This window comes from Tachypleus tridentatus, chromosome 12 (assembly GCF_004210375.1).
Source record: "Tachypleus tridentatus isolate NWPU-2018 chromosome 12, ASM421037v1, whole genome shotgun sequence".
NCBI lineage: Eukaryota > Metazoa > Arthropoda > Merostomata > Xiphosura > Limulidae > Tachypleus > Tachypleus tridentatus.
This window is the reverse complement of record NC_134836.1, coordinates 41,583,820-41,605,006: the sequence shown is the minus strand read 5'-3', so window position 1 is coordinate 41,605,006 and position 21,187 is coordinate 41,583,820. Positions and strand designations below refer to the sequence as shown.

At 34.4% G+C, this 21,187-nt stretch overlaps 1 protein-coding gene across 3 annotated transcripts in view; it reads left to right on the top strand.

Annotated features, from left to right (window-relative positions):
- Positions 1 to 21,187, top strand: part of LOC143233130 (protein spire homolog 1-like) — a 125,083-nt gene that overhangs the window by 83,275 nt on the left and 20,621 nt on the right. For all 3 annotated transcript variants that reach the window (XM_076469061.1, XM_076469062.1, XM_076469063.1), the window contains 6 exons: positions 4,573 to 4,698; positions 5,517 to 5,588; positions 6,983 to 7,147; positions 10,262 to 10,348; positions 10,833 to 10,950; positions 19,075 to 19,178. In XM_076469061.1, the coding sequence (XP_076325176.1) occupies positions 4,573 to 4,698; positions 5,517 to 5,588; positions 6,983 to 7,147; positions 10,262 to 10,348; positions 10,833 to 10,950; positions 19,075 to 19,178 (672 nt within the window). The remainder of the gene's footprint in view (positions 1 to 4,572; positions 4,699 to 5,516; positions 5,589 to 6,982; positions 7,148 to 10,261; positions 10,349 to 10,832; positions 10,951 to 19,074; positions 19,179 to 21,187) is intronic.

The window sequence follows — 21,187 nt, the reverse complement described above, 5'->3', positions numbered from 1 at the left end:
CACTTCCTTCCAGGCTTTGTCTATGATCCTCAAGCAATGGAGGATATTAAAGTGATTTTTTTCCAGAATTCTCTGAAGGTTAACTCTGTGTCAGAGGTCATTTCAAAACACCTTTGAAACAGTGCTTTGGTGTAGAGTTTCTTAAAGTTCGATATGACCTGCTGGTCCATGGGCTGAATGAGAGGAGTCGTGTTAGGGGGCAAGAGCTTCACTGTAATGAAACTGTATTCCTTCACCAACCCGTCCTCCAAGCCTGATGGGTGAGCAGGTACATTGTACATCACAAGAAGGGCCTTGAGTGGCAACTGTTTTTCCGTGAGGTAATTCTTTACACTTGGTGCAAACACTTTATGGACCCACTTCATAAAAAATTGCCTGGTTACCCATGCTTAGTAAAGCTTAGTAATTAGCTCTCCACATGACATTTAGTTTACTTTTCAGGACATTATTTTTCTTAAAAACCCTCGGGTTCTCAGAATGGTACACAAGCAAAGGCTTAAGTTTTAAGTCTCCACTTGCATTACTACATAACAATAGAGTTAGCCTGTCCTTCATTGGCTTGTGTCTCAGCAGTGACTTCTCCTTCTTGGTGATGTAGGTCCTCTTTGGGATTTTCTTCCAAAAAATGCCTGTCTCATCACAGTTTTCTTCCTAAATTTTTCAAACCACCCCCAACTATCCTTTAAGGCATCACTTGGAGAATAAAACCCTCAGCTTCTACATACTCCTTAAATTTTCCAAAAAAATTACAGCAGCGTCTTTGTTAGAACTGGCACCCTCCCCATGTCTCACCACATTATGTATGCCACTTCCTAAATTTTTCAAACCACCCCCTACTAGCCTTAAAGGCATCACTTGTATCAGCACTCGTTCCAGGGGTGTTTTTCAGGAGGTCAGCATGCAACTGCTTTGCTTTCTCACAAATGATAGTTTCAGAAATGCTATCACCAGCTAACTGTTTTTCGTTTACCCAAATCAACAACAGTTTTTCCACCTCTTCCATTGTTTGTGATCTTTGTTTCGTAAGCACTGTCACTCCTTTTGCAACATCATCTCCTTTGATGACCTCTTTATTTTTCAGTATGGTGCAGACTGTAGACTTCGCCATACCAAACTGTGTAGCAAGGTCAGACACGCGAACACCACTCTCATACTATGCTATGAGATCTTTTTTCACCTATATTGTGGCTCTAACAACTTTTCTTTTTGGTTTGCTGCTTTCATTATCCTTCTTTGACCCCATGGTAGCTTATTTACTCAGAATATTTAGAAAAAAACAAACAAAAAGAAAAACGAGAATGTTCACAGCAGATTTTAGCGGGGGTGTGGACTGAGCGACAGGTGCGGGTAAAATGTTTTGGGCAAGCTTGGCGTGGAACGAAAATGGTCGAAGGGTCGTTCGGGTCATCAGTCGGGTTATTTCGGGGGTTCGGGCAACGACAGCTTGGTTCGGGAACCGAGTTTATGTTCGACAACCGAGACTTTTTCTTCGCAAACAATATGTTCGAAAACCAAATTGTTCGAGAACCGAGGTACCACTGTACTTCTATTGTTACTTAGTAACGACAATCTACTTAAACGAAAGTTCTATTCTTTTTAAACGTGTGATATTTACAATATATTTACGGAAGATTTTTTTATTAAAATAAATATTAATTATAACACATTATCACTTTCAACGTACTTGAATATTTAAAGAAAACTTTTATTAAAGTTAACTGTAATTCACTATTGCTGAGACAATCACCAAGATACTTGAAGTTCCCTCTTGATACGGACCATACTTGCACTCCGTTGAAACATACAACGATTTTCCTTACGTTCTAACATATAAGTTTATCATCGATAGAGGGCCTAATGACAGCACTCGAGCTCGTAGTGTGAGCCTGGAAATGTATCGGAGATAATTTCGATAAGATATTTCCATCCGACCGATTAACTAGAGCACTGAACATCTTTGACATCACCCCTTTCCCTGAGACAGCCAATCAGCGTGCTCGTCCAGAGTGCTGAGCATGCCACTTACGGGACAGTAAGATTATAACGAGCTATGTTTCTCAGAAGTGGATATAGAGATATATCCTCAATAAACCTGAGTTAAATGTTTGATAAATATCAGCCAAACATGGCCTGTACCCGATAATTTAACTTCTAACAATATTTGTATAACATTTTACAGTAATTTACAGTTTGTGATATTGCGTAACCAATAACGTTGAATTTTGATATTCTATCCGTTTTCAAGATTGACCTGTATTATTAGCATCAAACATGAATATTTCGTTACTGTTTCACTGGTCTAAGTGTCTTGACAACGAAGTTTAATTTAGAATGATTTAATAATGTAGAAATATCTTCAGTAAAAAGTCTGATAGACGTTTCGTGTATATAGTAATTTAACACCTATCTAGTTGTTTCATGCTTGCAAAACATGGGTTATGTTGTTGTTACGTATTTATAGTGCAAGATCTCACCATATAGTGCCTATCATTAATTATTCTCCGTATTTTAAAACTTTTCAAAATACTCTTGTTAAACACACGACTCTCTCTATGGTTGGCCCGGCATGGCCAGGTGGTTGAGGCGCTTGACTCGTAATCTGAGGGTCGTGTGTTCGAATCCTCATCACACCAAACATGCTCGCCTTTTCAGCTGTGGGGACGTTATAATGTTAGTCAATTCACTATTCGTTGGTAAAAGAGTAGCCCAAGAGTTGGCGGTGGGTGGTGATAACTAGCTAGCTGCCTTCCCTCCTTGTTTTACCTGCAAAATTAGGGACGGCTAGCGCAGATAGCCCTCGAGTAGCTTTGCGCGAAATTCAAAACAAACTAAACCAAACTATCTAAGGTCATTAAGATACCTTTTCAATCGTGTACCTCTTCATTATAACCCTCTAACCCACGTGAAAGTAATGATCAACATGTGCAAGTTGTTTAAATAATATTTCAAAAAGCCATTGTTGTGGAGTTTCTATAATGGATTTTTTAATGGTTTCTTTTTTTCAACTTAGATCAAAGTGCTTTATTTTATCCAATATGTACGACAATATTATTATTATTATTCAAGGTCGATTGGGGTAAAGTAAGAAAGAAAGTGTTGGTTGTTTCTAGTTGCAGTAAATAACATTTATGATGAACGAAACAAAAAGGTCATGTGCAAAAAAGGATGGGTTTAAAACATTAATGAAACAGACAATTTGAATTACTGTTTTAGTACTATCGATTAAAAGCTTTATGGATTTTATATTTATACAATTTAAATTCTCTGGATATATGGTGTTTCTAAGCATGATATAGGCTCTCAACATTTTTAGTGATCCGGTTGGCGTGCATATTACGCATGATATAGCATTTTCTTGGTAGAGTAATCCTTAATGTATTCGCCCTCAGGGGCATGGCGGCATGTCTGCGGACTTGTGCCGCTCAAAACTGGGTTTCGATACTCTTTGTGAGCAGGGCACTGATAGCTCTTTTTGTAGCTCTGTGCTTAATTACAAACAAACTTTTTGTATTCATTAATTTTGCTATGCTACTCGAGTGGTTAGCATACTTAGCTTGCGGATCTGAAGGTCTAAGGTTTTCACCGTTAAACACGCTCGCGCTCTCCAGCTATGGGTGCTCTAGAATAGTTTGTTTTTGTGTTGATTTGTTGTTTTTTTTAATTTCTCGCAAAGCTACACGATGGCCACCTGTGCTAGCCGCCCCTAATTTAGCAGTGTAAAACTAGAGGGAAGGCAGCTAGTCATCACCACCGACCGCCAACTCTTGGGCTACTCTTTTACCAACGAATAGTGGGATTGACCGTAGCATTATAACGCCCCCACAACTAAAAGGGCGAGCATGTTTAGTGCGACAAGGATTCGAATCACGACCCACAGAGTATGAGTCGACTGGCATAACCACCTAGTCATGCCGGGCCATTTAAAATAGTGCTGATCAATCCTAACATTCGGTTCACAAGTGAATAAAGTTTTTGTGGTTAAAGCTATCTGCCTTCCTTCTGATCAGGAGTTCAAGATTAAAGAAAGGTTTTTAACTTAACCGTTTAGTCTACGTGTTATACAAATTAAGCAGAATTGCCACTGTTATTTTATTTTTGAGAAGCACACACGTTTAACACCTTTATTCATATAATTTGCAGAAAGTTTATCTCGCCTTGTACACAATATTTTTACAAGAGGTAATCCTTGTTACGACTGAAATCTGTTCTTATTTTCAAAGGCGATGATACAAGTGTAATATTTTATTGGTTAAATAGTGTGGTGATTAGTAATGTTGCGTACATTTTATTCTATGTCGCTATTTCCATTTTATTTTTAAAGGATTAAAGTGGAGCTGTTCTGTTTGAAATCTATCGTTGCAGTAAGTGCTGTCATCTAGTGACAAGTCTTAAAAGGAAACATTTCAGCAAAATTGTTGCAAAGCAATTTAAATTATTAAATGTTTTAATCTTAAAATACAACTTCTCTCTCTTTCTCTCTCTGTCATATATAACAAATCGAATAATGGTTTTGTAGATAAACGTTGATTATTTCTTGTTTACTTTATTAATTTGTTTTATCCGACGTTTCAGATGTGCGCCTCTCATCTTCCGTGCCCAACCCAAGCCGACTCTCACTATAAGGCAGTGTGTCGGGCACTTGTAGCAGAAGCATTGGAACTTTCCAGTTTCTTGGAAAAAGTGTCGAAAGGAACTAAGGTATGCTTGTTGTTTATCATTTATGTAACGATAAAATATTACTTTTGATGTCTTGTTGTTCTTTACGAATACTGTTATGAATCTTAAGTGAATTTGTTTATATACACAAACGTTTCTAATTATTACCCAAAAGTGTCGCAAACTATACCGATTTATTGTTTCAATACTTGTCTGCTTGTAAATATTAATTTGTAAAACAGCAACACATAGTACGGGCGTTGTACTTGTTTTCTGTACAAACATTATTAACTATTATTTAAGAAGTCAAATTTTAAACAAATTATTTTTTGTAAATAAGTTTATATTATGTTTGTAATATCTGATACTCATAAAGACATAAATTTGTCGATCTGTTATTAGATATTAATTATCGGGTTTTAAGATTTCGATAATTTTGAATTTTATTTGTCCTGTATAAAATTATAATAAAGCTTAAAAGTTACATTATATTTAATTACTTTTACAGTTTTTTTCATAACTTCACTAGTTATTCTGAAAAGTCAATTGATGAATAGAACTTTTGTAACATTTAATTAGATTCGCCAAATACAATCAAAAATAAAAATATATGACACATTAAAGTGTGTGTATATACACACGTTTTTAATAGAAAAGTTGCTGTTTCTTTGTAAAGTTTAGCCAGTGTAAAGTGTTAAAGATCTAACAGAACTGGTTGAAATAAAAGTCATAAAGAATACTAAGTTTCGCGTTTCGTTATTTAGCGATTCCCTTGACGTTTCGCATGTGTTTTGGTAGGGTATATTTCAAGTGTCATTATTAACAAATCAGTCATTACATTATTCGGGATGTTAATACAGGAACTTAGACAGTCGTTTAAGGAAGACATCAGTGAAGAACGCACACTGGATACACTGAAATTTCAAGACTGGGTAAGTTTGGAAGCAGTGAATATATTAGTTCAGACATTAAAAATATTTATATATGTGACGATAGTTTCTTCAATTGAAAGACAACTTAATGAGCCAAACTTGCAAGTTGAAACTACACTTGGAATATATACAACTATAGTATGTGATTTTAAAGGTGGCAAAATGACACGGCTGGCACCAGAGGGTGGGTTGAATACGATTGATCCGTGCATGACTTCGACACATGTTTTGTAAGCTGGATTATATGTAACGGATTACATTTCATAGAATATTCATTAGAATTTTTTTGTGGGATTCTTGGTTATTTGTTGTAGGTTCTTTAATAAACAAAAAAGGAGGATTGTAATTGCAGTTATTGTTACCCACGGTAACGTTAATAGTGTGACAAACCACTTCGTATGTTAATTGATGCATGATATGACATCAATCTGCTAACATTTACTTAGTTATCATTCCACCTACTACAAAGTTATTAAACAAACGTATGGAGAACATAATGTAGTGATTCATTTTTGATTAATTCTTGTAAGTCGCTGAACCAAAACTTGCTCATGTCAGTAAAACATCTTACTATATCCAAAACACTGAGTACATAAGTTATTTATGTTGCTTTGCAAAGGGTTGGGATGGTCATGACTCATGCAAAGCATATAAAACAAAATGAATAATATTAAAAACCAAAACTTCAGCACATTCAAATACTTGACACTTCTTCAGGAGATTTATAAGCTAATAAGTTCAATAAAAGATATCCTAGATATGGAGTTTTAGTCTAGAATAATATTTTATAGAAATGTGCTCAGTGTTTCACATTTGGTTTTATTATAATACTTCAAAGGAAACTTAACTACCAATATTTCAAATCTTAATAAAACAGTCAATAATACATAAATATACGTGTGTGTGGCCAAACGTTTACATGAGTACTGAATGGCTATTGGTTGAAATAACATATATTACTTATTTTACTACAACTAATTATACAGCAGTTATTATTGTGTATTAATTTCGAATCCGCCCTTATTATCAAAGTTATTTTATCACATCTGTACTAAAAATAAGGAACTAATTATTGTCTATGTAACTTTTCCTTTTTTTTAACCATTAAATATTATCAGTACTTACTAGACGTATATAATATAATTAAATGTGTAAAATTAGATGTGTATTGAACCAAATATTAATTTTTGGGTATTTATTTTCTAACTTTTTGTAGTTTTTAATTTCATTTTAGCAAGTTAATTTGCGCAACACACAATAATAAATGTTTGAAGGAACTAGAAATTGTTTTACTTAGATGGTCGCAAAAGTATCTTTTCCAAAACACCTACAATACTGTTGCAAATAAAACTTTAACAGGGTACTTGTTTTAATGTTATTTTATCCAAACGTAGGCCATGCTATGGATGCAGGTGATTAAAGAATTGAGACAAGGAGTTAAACTAAAGAAAGTGGATTTTGATTCACATCCTCAACATTCCATTGAATACGAATTAACTCCGTACGAAATGCTGTTAGACGATATCCGCTCCAGACGTTACAAACTCAATAAAATAATGGTGAGTAAGGGGTTGTAAAAACTGTTCTTACCATAGACTTAGGAATCAACAAGTGTTTTATTTTGATCTGTTTACAATCATGAAAACCCTTTTATTAATTTTACAAGTTCTCTCATGTATGAGATCGTTTTTTTTTGTAATAAATATTTTATTATTTTAATGTATTTACATTTTACATCTGATCAGTCACTTCAGAATTTTCTTCCTTCCTTAGTGATAAGTATTCGGGCTTACGACGCTAAAATTAAAGTTTCGGTACCAATGATGGTCCTTGTGTTGTTTTGCTCCACGTGATTTCAAAGTGGTGTTTCTAAAGAGCGCCATCTGTTGACGAATTGTATAAAATGTTGAAGTTTAGACCCGATGGAATTGACTTTACCAAACATTGATCACATAATTCGATTTTCCTCTATAGTGATATTGAATATTTTCTTTGTGTATTAAGATTTTACATCACTGTTATTTTGATTATTTATTATCTTAATTTGGATTTCTTTTCTAATGAATAAGCATGGAATAGTCGTAATGTTCATCATTAGACTTTTGTATGCAGTAGATATTAACATTCATGCGAAAAATATGTTTGTTTCGAAAACCCAAAGGATAAAAGAAGATCTTAATAACAAATATTTTAAATTTATTTTAAGTATCTCAAGGTTAACTATCTAGAGTAAAGTTAAACTTTTGAATGAGCGCGAAAGAGTGTGAAAAAGCCAATTCTCTGGACTTTTGTTCTCCAGCTATAACATTCTAATGTCAAAATAATTAACACAAACTTTGCTTCAAGATTATTTTTGGTTTTCATTTTTTTCATTGTAAAACGTGCATGAAATATTTCTATTTTCTCAAGAGATGACTGTGGTCATGTTAGATCATCACCACGCTTAAGGACCCGGCAAGGCCAGGTGGATTAAGGCGTTCGATTCGTAATCTGAGAGTCGCGGGTTCGAATCACCGTCGCACCAAACATGTTTGCTGTTTCAGCTGTTGGGGCGTTATAATGTTTCGTTTAATCCCACTATTCGTTTGTTAATGAGTAGCCTAAGTGTTGGCGGTGGGTGGTGATGACTAGCTGCCTTCCCTCTTGTGGGATTGACCGTCACATTACAACGCCCCACGGCTGAATGGGCGAGCATGTTTGGTGCGACTGTGATTCGAACCGGGAACCCTCGGATTACGAGTCGAACGCCTTAACCCGCTTGGTCATGCCGGGTCGCCACAAGAGTGAAAAACTAAAAGAATATATTCAACATTGTAACACAAAATTATGATATTGAACTTGGGAATATGTTGAATAGTTTTAAACATGTCTGTTGTTCCTTCAAAAATAAGTAGTTTTAGGAACATCAATTTTAACTGTTTGAAGAATAATATCGAGCGAGAGTTTGATTTGTACCTCGCCCCTCTTTTTTTTTTTTTTTTACATTATATACTATCTCTTCTGTTAGATCAGCCGTAAGTCTAGAGACTTGTAATACTAAAACAGTTCCCCACAGATAAGATAGCCCGTGATGTAGTTTTGCATTAAAAAAGAACAATTGTATTTTACTGAAAGTTAGCTAAAGATTACTGTTTATTCATGATAATGAATGGCCCAAACTTAAATTAAAAAAGAGCAGTTATATTTTACTGAAAGATAGCTATAGATTACTGTTTATTAATGATAATGAATGGCCCAAATTTAAAGTAAAAAGAACAGTTATATTTTACTGAAAGACAGCTATAGATTACTGTTTATTAATGATAATGAATGGCCCAAATTTAAAGTAAAAAAGAACAGTGATATTTTACTGAAAGACAGCTATAGATTACTGTTTATTAATGATAATGAATGGCCCAAATTTAAAGTAAAAAAGAACAGTTATATTTTACTGAAAGACAGCTATAGATTACTGTTTATTAATGATAATGAATGGCCCAAATTTAAAGTAAAAAAGAACAGTGATATTTTACTGAAAGACAGCTATAGATTACTGTTTATTAATGATAATGAATGGCCCAAATTTAAAGTAAAAAAGAACAGTTATATTTTACTGAAAGACAGCTATAGATTACTGTTTATTAATGATAATGAATGGCCCAAATTTAAAGTAGCTATAGATTAAAAAAGAACAGTTATATTTTACTGAAAGACAGCTATAGATTACTGTTTATTAATGATAATGAATGGCCCAAATTTAAAGTTAAAAAAGAACAGTGATATTTTACTGAAAGACAGCTATAGATTACTGTTTATTAATGATAATGAATGGCCCAAATTTAAAGTAAAAAAGAACAGTGATATTTTACTGAAAGACAGCTATAGATTACTGTTTATTAATGATAATGAATGGCCCAAATTTAATGTTTTACTAAACGTTTCAGGAGTTTGAAAGCATACAGCAGTTTTGCCTTCAGTTTCGAACAGGATGATTATAGTTTTTAATGTCATTCATTAGTTATTTATTACCAGTTAGATGAATGAACTACAGACTCTTCAATAAAGGGACACTTCATAAACGAGATGCTCTTGTACTACATTGTTTCTTTTTGCTTTGAGTTTTCGTGTTCCATTGCTTGCGTTTTACACCATTGTAATCTAATCATGTCCTAAAATGCATTTTATGTTTATATGTATTGTAACTACTCAGTGGTTATCTCGCTATCTTTGTTTGTTTTTAACATAAACTTACGCAGTAAGTTACTTGCATCACACTGTCCACCACAAGGAATCGAATCCCGGGTTTTAGCGTACAACAGGTTTCTATTTCGCGACACAAAGATTGTGATTTGAGCGTCGTACAGCCTCCGGGAATAAACGAATACTGTTACGTAGCTGATTACTACTTATTTATTATTTGCTACACTCCTATTAGAAAAGATATCAAACACGTGGTTAATAATAGCACGCATTTGAGGCAACAACTGATCAAAGTATGAAAACAATGAATGTTAAACATAAAGTTGTGACGCTCGGTTAAGTAATTCGCGGAATGTGCTGACATTGTTTCAAACCATTCTTTTTTGTATCTCGGTTCAACACTGCCAGTGAATGTTACAAGATTTCCCATGATATCATATTGTGTAAAATATGTAAACTTTAATTTAATTCTGTAAACATTTGAACTGTTCCAGGTGAACGGAGATATTCCACCTCGAGTAAAGAAAGATGCCCACGCTTTAATCTTGGAGTTCATTCGTTCGCGGCCTCCTCTAGTCCCGGTATGTTACCTTTTTCATGTTATTTTCACGTGTATCCAGTGACAAAATGATTTATTTAGCTATAAAAACTGTTCATGTGTTCGTTAGTGAAAACATGACTGAATATTATTTTCAGACATCTTTGTATGTACTGTGCGTTCATATATTTGTTTTCATATACACAATAATTACCTGAGGTTTGTGAAAACTAACAGTTTGAAAAATGGTTAATATAGAGGTATATTTTGAATATATTCTCATTTTCGCATGTTTTATACACTTTGAGACATGACAAACAAAATTACATTGTTTCTCGTACAATTTAAAGTGCCTTATATTTACTTCTATTGAGTATGTTAATATATATATATATAGTAAGTGGCCATATGACGATTTACACGGTTGATCATCTGTTTCTAAAGCAATTATGTTTTCCTGTTTGCATGTCGCATGTGAATAGATGAATATTTACAGCTCATGGAGCAGAACCATTGATTTTCTGTAGGTATCTGAAAGGAAACTACCACCTCCGCCACAAAGGCAACCATCTCTTTATGAAAAGTTGATGGCGGCCATTAAGCAACAACCAAAACTGAAACCAACAACAATGAGAAGTTCTTCAGGTTAGTCTTACGTGGCATGTTTAGATGATGTGACTGTGAGGTAAGCGTTGTATACTAACGATGTATTATGTGAGAGTGTATCAGACTCGGGATATTATTCTAAGTGCAACAAAAGGTATTATTAGTACTTTCTAAAACTATACACTACTTTGTTTTTCGTTTTGGATTTCGCGCAAAGCTACATGAGGGCTATCTGGGCCAACTGCCACTACTTTATCAGTGTAAGACTAGAGGGAAGGTAGTTAGTCATCACCACCCACCGCCAACTCTTGGGCTACTGTTAACGCCTCCACGTCAGAAAGGGCGAGCATGTTTGATGTGAAGGGATTCTAACCTTTGATCAACATGTTACGAGTCGTACGCTCTAACCACTTGACCATGCCATGCCCCGTGTTTTTTGAAATAATGGGGAACAGTTTGTTTTCATCTGTAAATGTGTCAACACACACACACATGTATAAGATATCTTTAAATGCCACAAATCTCGTATCGTTAGAATATAGAGTTCGGATTGCATGTTGGCTTTTCAATTCTGCAGACTCACCGTACGTGGTTTTTAATACAACGAGTATGGTGCATACGCGATGGCAAATTGTCGTCATCATCACATGACGATTGGCTCTGACTTCAACTTAGTTGTTGTTTTTCATAGCATTTCACACAAACGAAACGTGTAATTTCCTGAAATAAAATGAGCATTATAGTAAAATGCACCACTTTTGTTGATCTAATACGTAATACCTAGAAGGATGTATAGCTTTCAAATGTTGTGCGTGAAAATTCCAGCGATAAACTTTTAAACTACGACAAATGTTTTGCGAGTCGCGGCTAGAGTATATGCTTATTACATAAGCATTGTTTTCTACTTATAATTCAGCTGCATACTGTTTAATGTTTCAGTTATGGAATGACGAACATAAAACAAAAATGGGCTGAATGCGGCTAGTAAATGGCTTACTTGTACTGTGTGTGACTCCTAGAATTTGCGGGTTTTTTCATTCAGAAAGGCTTTACAAACGTTTAGGGACGTGGGTGCATTCTAAGACTGATAGTTAAATCCCACTTTTTTGTCAACAAGAGTTAGCTGTGGGTGCTGTTAACTCGCGACCTTTCTCTTAATCTGGCAGCTGAAATTTATGGATTGCATGTGAAGGTGGTTGTTGTGCAGCTATGTACAAAAATTCTACATGTACAAAAAGATAATGTCTGATTATTTTGTCACTGTATGTGTGAGATGAGTTCCTACTGTTTCTATGGTTTTTAAGCACATATGTACGTCATATAAGTTTGTGCAGAACGAGTTAAACTTAGTTGGCTTTAAATACTTATCGTAGTCAATATGTAATAAATATTGTATCTTTTGAGTTACGTAGAGTATAAATAAAGCTAGATATACAAAGAAAGTACATAACCTTGCATGAACACTTACTTTTTCAATATTATTAATATTCAATAGACATTTTCACTAATAACAGCTTTCCAGACCGCGAATTTATATTTTAAATAGGTGTCAGAAGACATTTTTAATAAGGATGACAAAAAAGGTGAAATCAGTCAGTTATGCATTATAGTTACGGAACATAAACCAATTTACACACCAAGAATAGGATTAAACCATCCAAATTAAATATGATAAAATATATATAATTGGATTGGTTGTATCTTAATTTTAATATTAAAATGGGGACCCAGTCATCTGCATTTCTTCCGGCTTGGGGATCTTCGTTTTCTCAATTTACTTGTCTTCCTATTTTGTTTGTTCAACTTCTTCCTTACCTAGTAAGGCCTACTCTAGGCCCATTAGTTTAAAATTTGGTTCTGAGGACTTCTGCGTGGAGAGCATTTTCATTTGGGTGTGGATTTCTGTACGTAGTGAGGGAACCTCCCAGAGAAAGTTCTGTACTTTCAGTTTACCTCCACTGATATCTAAACATCCACCCACGTGTTTGCCGTGCGTGTCGACTTGGGAAGGGGGGGAGAGAATCCTCGTGTTTGAGTGGTCCAACCACAGTACCCCACTTTGGCCTTGAATTCCTGTAGACGGGCGGCCTTGGATTGACTACTCAGGGTCAATCGGCTAGTCTACTTGGGCTAGGGTCAACCAAGTACCAATGTTGGACGTTCCCAACAGGTGTTGTGGACATTGTGTCTGATTTGATGTTTGGGTATAGTGCTGCAGTGTCCTTGTTTGGTAGTGTAGTGCGTCCTCTCGTAGAGCTCCATGGTGGGTGGGGACAGTGGACACTGAAATGTATTCCCTTTATAATGGATAATCCCATCCATGAACAAAATAAAGACATTGAGAAAAAACAGATTATCGGAAAACGACCATGCGTGGACGACTCTTTTGTACAGTTACAGTCAAATTCTCTACCTATATTTCTAATCGTGCATTCATTATCCGAGAAATTCTTGGGCCAAATATCTCCCTTTTTATTCAAAAAAGCTTGCTGGCTCTCCCAAGTGAGTAAGGAAGTTACAATCTGTAGACATTTTGATGGAAACATCTTCACCACAACATACTAAACTCATCCAGAATTCGAAGAACATTAGGGATATACCCATTGAGGTTATTTCCCATGCAACTTTAATTCATCTGGAAGAATCCATAGTTGAGAGGGATTTAAAGAACATTCCATAGTCGGAGATCCTCGGTGGTTTCTCCAGCCAAGGCGGTGCGTCGTATCTCCACTCGCAAAGACGGAATAATGTTACCTACAAATGTAATTATTTTGACGTTCACATCACCATGTACTTGCCACTATCAAAGCAGGATACTTAAATTTTAAGGTTGGGCCATATATTTTAAACTCTCTCCGATGTTTTCAGTGTCAGAGATTTGGACATTCAAATACCTCTTTTCATGGATCTTTAACATGTGCTTGTCGTGGTGGCAAAGACCACGACGTATACCAGTGCGAGTATGAACCACACTGTGTCAATTGTAGTTGTTCACAACTCTCGTACTTTCATTCTTTCCCTAAGTTGGTGAAAAAGGAGGAAGTACAATGTTTGAAAAGTGTAAATAATATCTCTTATCCAGAAGCTCAAAAACTAGTCCCCCACTCCATCTCGGGCATGTGCTGCTGCACTCCATTGCACTGCTACAGTTGGAGTGCAGACAGATCTCTTTATGCTTCCAACAGAGTAATTTTCAAGTCACCTCGAGTATTTTGCTATCCATGATTAAGAGAGTAGATGATTCAACGTCCACTCCCATCTCTATCCCCATCACTTCTAGTGGCTTCCACGATCCAATTCCTTTGGTTCTGGGTTCTGGCGTTTCCTCGACTCCATATGCTTCTCTAGTCCGAGATGCAGAACGATTATTCGTTCACGCTCTCAGTCGCTGGAATTTTCTTCTAATGACAAAGACCTACCCACTCAACCCAGGGCAGGATTCATGTAGGTCGATAGACATCCTTCCAATAAAAATAATAAAGAGAATAGGCGTGGTCGAAAACAGAAGGACTCTCTGCCCAGTTCTCTTCCACGTAACTAAAAATGGCCACAACGATATAGTGAGACTGTCGGGGTTTCTTTTCTAATTTAGATGATATCAAGGCACTGATTTATTTCTATTATCACGTGTGTCTTTCCTTACAGAAAAATTCTGAAACCTGTCGATGCAGTCACCTTTCAGCAAGTTTATTTGTATAGAAATGACAGGTTGTGTGATGGACGAGCGTATGGAGGGATGACACTGCTGGTCAATCAGCATGTGCCCACGTTGTCTTTGCCACTCGACACACCCTTGAATTATACTTTATTTTAAATCTTTTATCGTTTGTTTGGCGCAGATAGCCTAGTTTCTTTGCGCCTTAAAACGTCAACCAGCCAACCATATTTAGGTTGTCTAATCAGGCTTTCAAATTCAATACCCGATCCATTTCATGATGTTTATTAATTTGTGTGATGGATCGACTCAGTATTCCAGTGTTTTCATTAAGATCCTACTGTGAAGGGTCCTGGGCTATCAACTTTTTTTAAGAGCCCCGGCGAGATTTTCAAGGGTCCCATTGGTAGAACTTAATAAACTCAAAAAAAGGAAAAATCAACTTCACTGCCAATAATAAAACAAACAAACTTGATATACAATATACATATTCTGCAAGTGAAATAAAAGCGTGTCGATGTTTTATGAAAACTTCATTTACAATTTACACTACATGTTGTTTCCCTTTATGGGTGCAAAGTAATTTTCATGATACTATTAAAAATACTTATTTTCATCTGAAAATTTGAAATATTTGTATAACTCCTCAAACCACCGAAATATTTTTCTTTCCTTTCCAGAAAAAACAACTACATTTTATCTTGTCGTTTCTTTACCCTTACTCTACATGAGGGTTTTTCATTTGACCGACCTCGTAACCACCATAAAAATTAGGAAATAATTATAAATTTCCTCTGTTTTCTTTCTGGAATAACTTTAGCTTGTACAGAAAACTAGAATAGTTTATCTTAAGTAGCTTAAAACTTGTAACAGTATACATCTATTTATATTTAAATTGTATTGTCTTATTACCTTTTGAACCATGTCTAATCACTATTCGCGCCATATAAATTGCAAATTACGTGATGAACTTGCAGCTTATATTACAATATCGAATTATATAACGCATGGACTACATGCAAAGGTACCTCATAAAAAATTTTATTTCATTGTTTATTTTATTTTAGCTAACCTATAAACTTTCAATATTTACATTTTAATTACTTTTATGATACTAAATAAAGAACATATGAAAATCAAGGAAATAAAGTACTAACCTTGGTCTTTTTTGTTTTTGTTCTTGACTGTGAATGAAATTTCCATTACAATTTATACTAATTGTACAACAGCATTAAATTATTTCTATTGAATTAAAGTTAATGCATCAAAGAACACTGAATAATACAAGAAGGAAACAATGTTGCATAACTATTACAATTTTTCTAACTTTCTAACTGTGCGACAAAATCCATTAAACATTCAGCTAAGTTCGTTGATATGTTTGAACTGGAAGGAAAATAGATGGTTCTCTGTACTGACAGCAACATTATTTTTTTCTACCAAATGACGTATTATATATTGGCTTTCTGTTGGTTACAAATCATGTGTTAAATATCGGAGAGATGTATTGGTAAGTTCTGAAAGAGAGGGTGTGTCAGATGGGCGTGGCAAGTGAGGTCTAACATTCTATTTTATTCTTTTGTAACTGAATAAGATTGAAAACTATGTAACTTATACACTGCCTGAACCATGAAAATATTACAATAAGTAATGTACGTTAAATTAAAGAAGTGTAAAACATAGTGAAAAAGGACAGTTTTTTTTATACTCGGACCTTGAAATTAAGGCCTTAATATTTCAGTAATTTTAAACACTGATTTATTATCTATGTTCTGATTATGCGTTTATTCATATACAATCATAACAATATAGTTAAATTTTGAAAGTAACTCTGCGAAAGGTTGTGACATGTGCACTTCAACCTACTCAAGGTGAAAGGGTTAATTAATTGTATGGTACTTTCATTGGATGTGGCTTTATTTTCGTGAAGTTTGTTGTTATTGATTAAGACATTTTAAAAATAGATTATAGGTAGCAGTGTACGAACTATATGCTGTTTAGTATGTTATGGCACAAAGTTTGAAGCAAAGTAGTTGTGCTCGTCTTGCGTATGGAGCGTTTTGCGGTATGTATTTGCGGGGGGCGGTATCCAAGGGACCAAGTATGTTTATCAAAATGTGATACTCTGAAAATATAAGCATTACAATAAATGCATAATTGAACGATTACTTTTACCAGTCATGTAAATTACACTGAAAATGGTCTCAGGTTTGCTATTAATTAATACAAAACTTTTAGAATCAAGAACCTTAATTAACATTTTCAAAAGGACTTGCTCTTTTAGATGAGCCACTTAATGAGATTGATAAGAATTGAATAAATCTAGTTTAGTTGAGATTGTCGATAACAGGAACATTAATGTGATCACTTCTACTGAATACATATCATATTTTTATGCTATTCCAGTGGTACTTTGTGGTGTACTGAAGCGAATAACAGTTATTTTCTCTTCCATTCTCCAAAACTGTCAGAACCATTGTTCAGCATTATGAAATAAACAAAACGAAAGGATAAATGAAACGTATTAATATTCTAAACATTGAAAGGAGCTGTCCACAGTTATTGGTTATAAAAAAAGAAAAAATACCAGCACGTGTTCTTGAGCTGGATGCTTATATGAAGAAAAGGTGCAAACATGTAAAAGCGAATGCCACTGCCACCGACATCTCATTGTTAATGGAACTTAAATACTTTTAAAAAGATAGGATCGTTTATCTTGGATTGGTAGTCCAATGGAGAATCTTTCTTTCATTACTGACAAACACGTGTTTATAACCACTTTATTGTAATGCAGTTTGTTTGTTCTTAAGCGTAAAAGTACAAAATGGGTTATCCACCGCGGGTATCGAAACCAAAAGTTGAGGGGATTATAAGTTCTCAAACTTACCGCTGAGTCATAGAGAGCTTTGAAACTAATTCCAAAAATTAACGATAATACTATTTACAACGTAATTACCTTTTCATGTATGACACTATGTAATTACGTAGAGAATATGTGGTTGTTTTTCCGTTCTGAATATACATTTTTGTAGAAGTGTTGTCTTCTTTAGTGTAAAGTAAAATCAATTGTTTTTTTTGTATATACGATGAAAGTAGAGCAGGAAACAGCTGATAATAATTACGATTTAACTTGCAGTTGTTTGAATACTGCTTTGTTTTTTTCATCAATATCCTTAATTTTTCTTTTCCATATTTGATAATACAAATTACCTGTGTGGGTTTACATGCGGTAAAACAAAGGAAATGTTGTAAAAATATTTTGAATAGATTTGCTAAAATAAGAACGTATTACAGGATTTCTCGCTTATTTTCTAGGGTTTTTTTATGGACATTTCTAGCATTTTAAAAAAATCTTGAGTGGAGAGACCCAATTGAATCAAGTTTACGCTACTATTGTTGTGCGTTTGAGCGGCTGACCTAATTTCACGTGGCAGTACAAGTGAAAAGTGGTTTATACATGCGTAACTTAGAAACCGAATAATATATTCTTGCCTTTGGAGTTTAGGGCCGTAACCTTCTGTATTATGTACTTAAGATTATTCTTAAACGCTATAACTTTAGGTGATTGTAAGCGCGTGCTCAAACCAGAAGGGTAACCCCCAATTGTGTTTAGTATGGCCCACACTTCTGATGAATTTTCTCATGGTGAGATATTTCTTTGTGTTCTGTTTTTAACCGAATACTTTAAGAATATTCAGTGAAAAGACAGAGTTGAAAATCACTTGTCTGTTTTCTGTTTGTACACGAAATTTTAAGTTTATCTGCAATACCTATTAGTCCGAAGAAATCGAAGTTTGTAGAATTATTTCTGTGAGCTTCGATTTTAGTCAATAACTGTTTATTATATTTAAAATGTTTTTGTTTAAAAACAAAAAATCGTAAATTTGAGATAGTGATAATACTTAGATACCTTCAAATTTTGCTCAATCTAACAGTTTAAGTATGAATTTAAATATTCGCGTTTTATGTATACTTAAATCATTTTCACAACTTGTATAAGCAAGTTAGGGAAGCATTTAAACTTACTTCAGCTATAAAAGCTTTAACTCTATTGTCACTTAACACTATATACCTGCGTTAATAAAATATTTACACGTGTGCGTGTGTGTTTTCTTATAGCAAAGCCACATTAGGCTATCTGCTGAGCTCACCGAGGGGAATCGAACCCCTGATTTTAACGTTGTAAATCCGTAGACTTACCGCTGTAGTAGCGGGGGGCACTTACACACACGTGAGTGTAAATCGCACATCGAATTGTTCTAATAAATTATTGTTTTATTATATATAAAGAAACAGTGTTAAGTGTAATTAATCTTGTGCCAAAATTTTGTTTTGCTATTCTCATTGTTGCATTAAGACTTGAATTTATCATTCAGGAAATGTTAATTATGCGATTTAGCTATATAATTTAAACTAACGGCCAAGATTAATTTACCATTAGCAGAATAGGAAAGAAGATATATTAACGAATTACTTATAATACACTATGTTATTTTTCTATTCACCAGTCGAAACTTCTAGAACGAAGCTCTGCCGTGACGACTTCACCCCTCAACCTCGCCGGAGAGTGATTAAACCGGATTTAAATCTACGGCTTTCTTCCAGTTTTGATGTAAGTTGTATTAACTTTCATCGTTCGTTTGTTGAAGAACTGCGCTTTTCTTGAACGGGAAAAAATGGAGACTGAAACGAAGCTCTGATAAGAAATGAATGACGTTTTGATATTTGTAACGGTAAAGCCCTAAACAAAGAGCAGTAAACACCCCACGACTTGCCGTAAAGTAAAGAATCGATATCTTAATTAAACAACAACAATAAAGAAAAGCATACGTCACTGTGTAAAGGAGGTCAGAATAACCCGTTTTGTGAACATAAGCCTACAAAGAGAGGGCTGCAATATTCAAAGTGCCCTTTTTTCGATTTCTTTTGTTCGAGTATATTTGTGCATGCTATATTTTGTATACGTACATTGCACTAACATTCATGTTTCCATTACGTGTCAGGCCCAGCATGGCCAAGTGGCTAAGGCACTTGACTCGTAATTTGAGGGTCGCGGGTTTGAATCCCCCTCACACTAAACATATAATGTGACGATCAATCCCACTATTCGTTGGTAAAAGAGTAGCTCAAGAGTTGGCGGTGGGTGGTGATGACTAGCTGCCATCCCTCTTGTCTTGCATTAGCTAAATTAGGGACGGCTAGCGCAGATAGCTCTCGTAGCTTTACATTAAATACAAAGCAAACCAAATCCATCATAACGTTTAGCTTGTATTTATTAGATAATAGTATTTCAATTTACTATGTCAACATTACACATATAGTTTTCAAAGAAGAATTAATAATATACCAATGTTTCTAAGTGTTGCAAAAGGAAATCACTGGATTCAATGTATTTATTTTAATAGTTAATTATAAACACTTTCCATCTTTGAACATCTCTCGTAAACATAAGTAAAACTTAATCTCTTAAAGTAGGTGTTGTTTTAAGATTGTAATTGTTTTTAACATTAGAGGTCTTAAGTAATTATATCTTTTGTAACTAGACACTGGTATTATATAACATTACTGATTAGCTGGTCGTTCAATTACCTTACTTTATCCATCAATATATACTTCGTGCGCTACGTCATTATATAGGATTTCATGGTTTTATGGTAATATATGTATTTTTAGTTCTATAACCATCAGTGTGTTACTCGTGACTTGTGAAGCGTCAACCTTCTGTATAAATAAAAGTTACTGTACTGTTTAAAACATCACAGGTTGTATGATTATACATTGGGCTTTGCTTTACACATGTTAATTTATTGGGATAAGACTTGTCTTTGAGGAAGAACTAACCTATAACAGTAACTTTTATGATATACATAAGTATTAATACTTGTCTTTAGCTGACAGAGAATTTATTTGGGTTGAAGACTAACATGTTACATGGTTTAAAGCTGGCAGTCCTAGCATTTACAATGAAATCAGCACGATGCCTCAGACAACAGGTGCCAAGACTGGGAATTTACGTGGAAAGAGCTATTGAACGCATGATCGAACGTATGCATTACAAAACAGACTTTGCCAGTTACTGTTCAAACGTCCAGATACTATATCTATTTGTGCAATAATAACTGGTCTACCACCAAACCATAAAAAAATAAAGAATTCTGGTATATTTTTTTATTTGGTTACAATTTTCAGTTCAATATTGCCTACACAATTTAAATTATAAGTTGGATGTAAAAGTTACGTACGTCTTTAGGTTATTTGACATATAACTGAAAACTTTTCTTCAAACTGTGAGATTTTAATATATAATATTGTTTTGTTTTTTTATATATTCTACAATAAAGTAGTAATGAACATTTATGAATATAATAAACATGTACAGTAGACGTGAATCAATTTTCCTAAAGACCACAATATCACATAATCATTGAAGGTTTTATTATTTATAATTAGTTTTTTGTATAACAAATTTGAATGCTGTGGATATTTATTGTTCTCTTTAATACATAGCTCTAATTGAGAATACATCACTAGCCATTGGAAAATTCACAGAATATTTGTTCTCGTGGTAGTCTTCAAATGTTAATACCTTCATAATGAAATAAACTATATTGACATTCATAT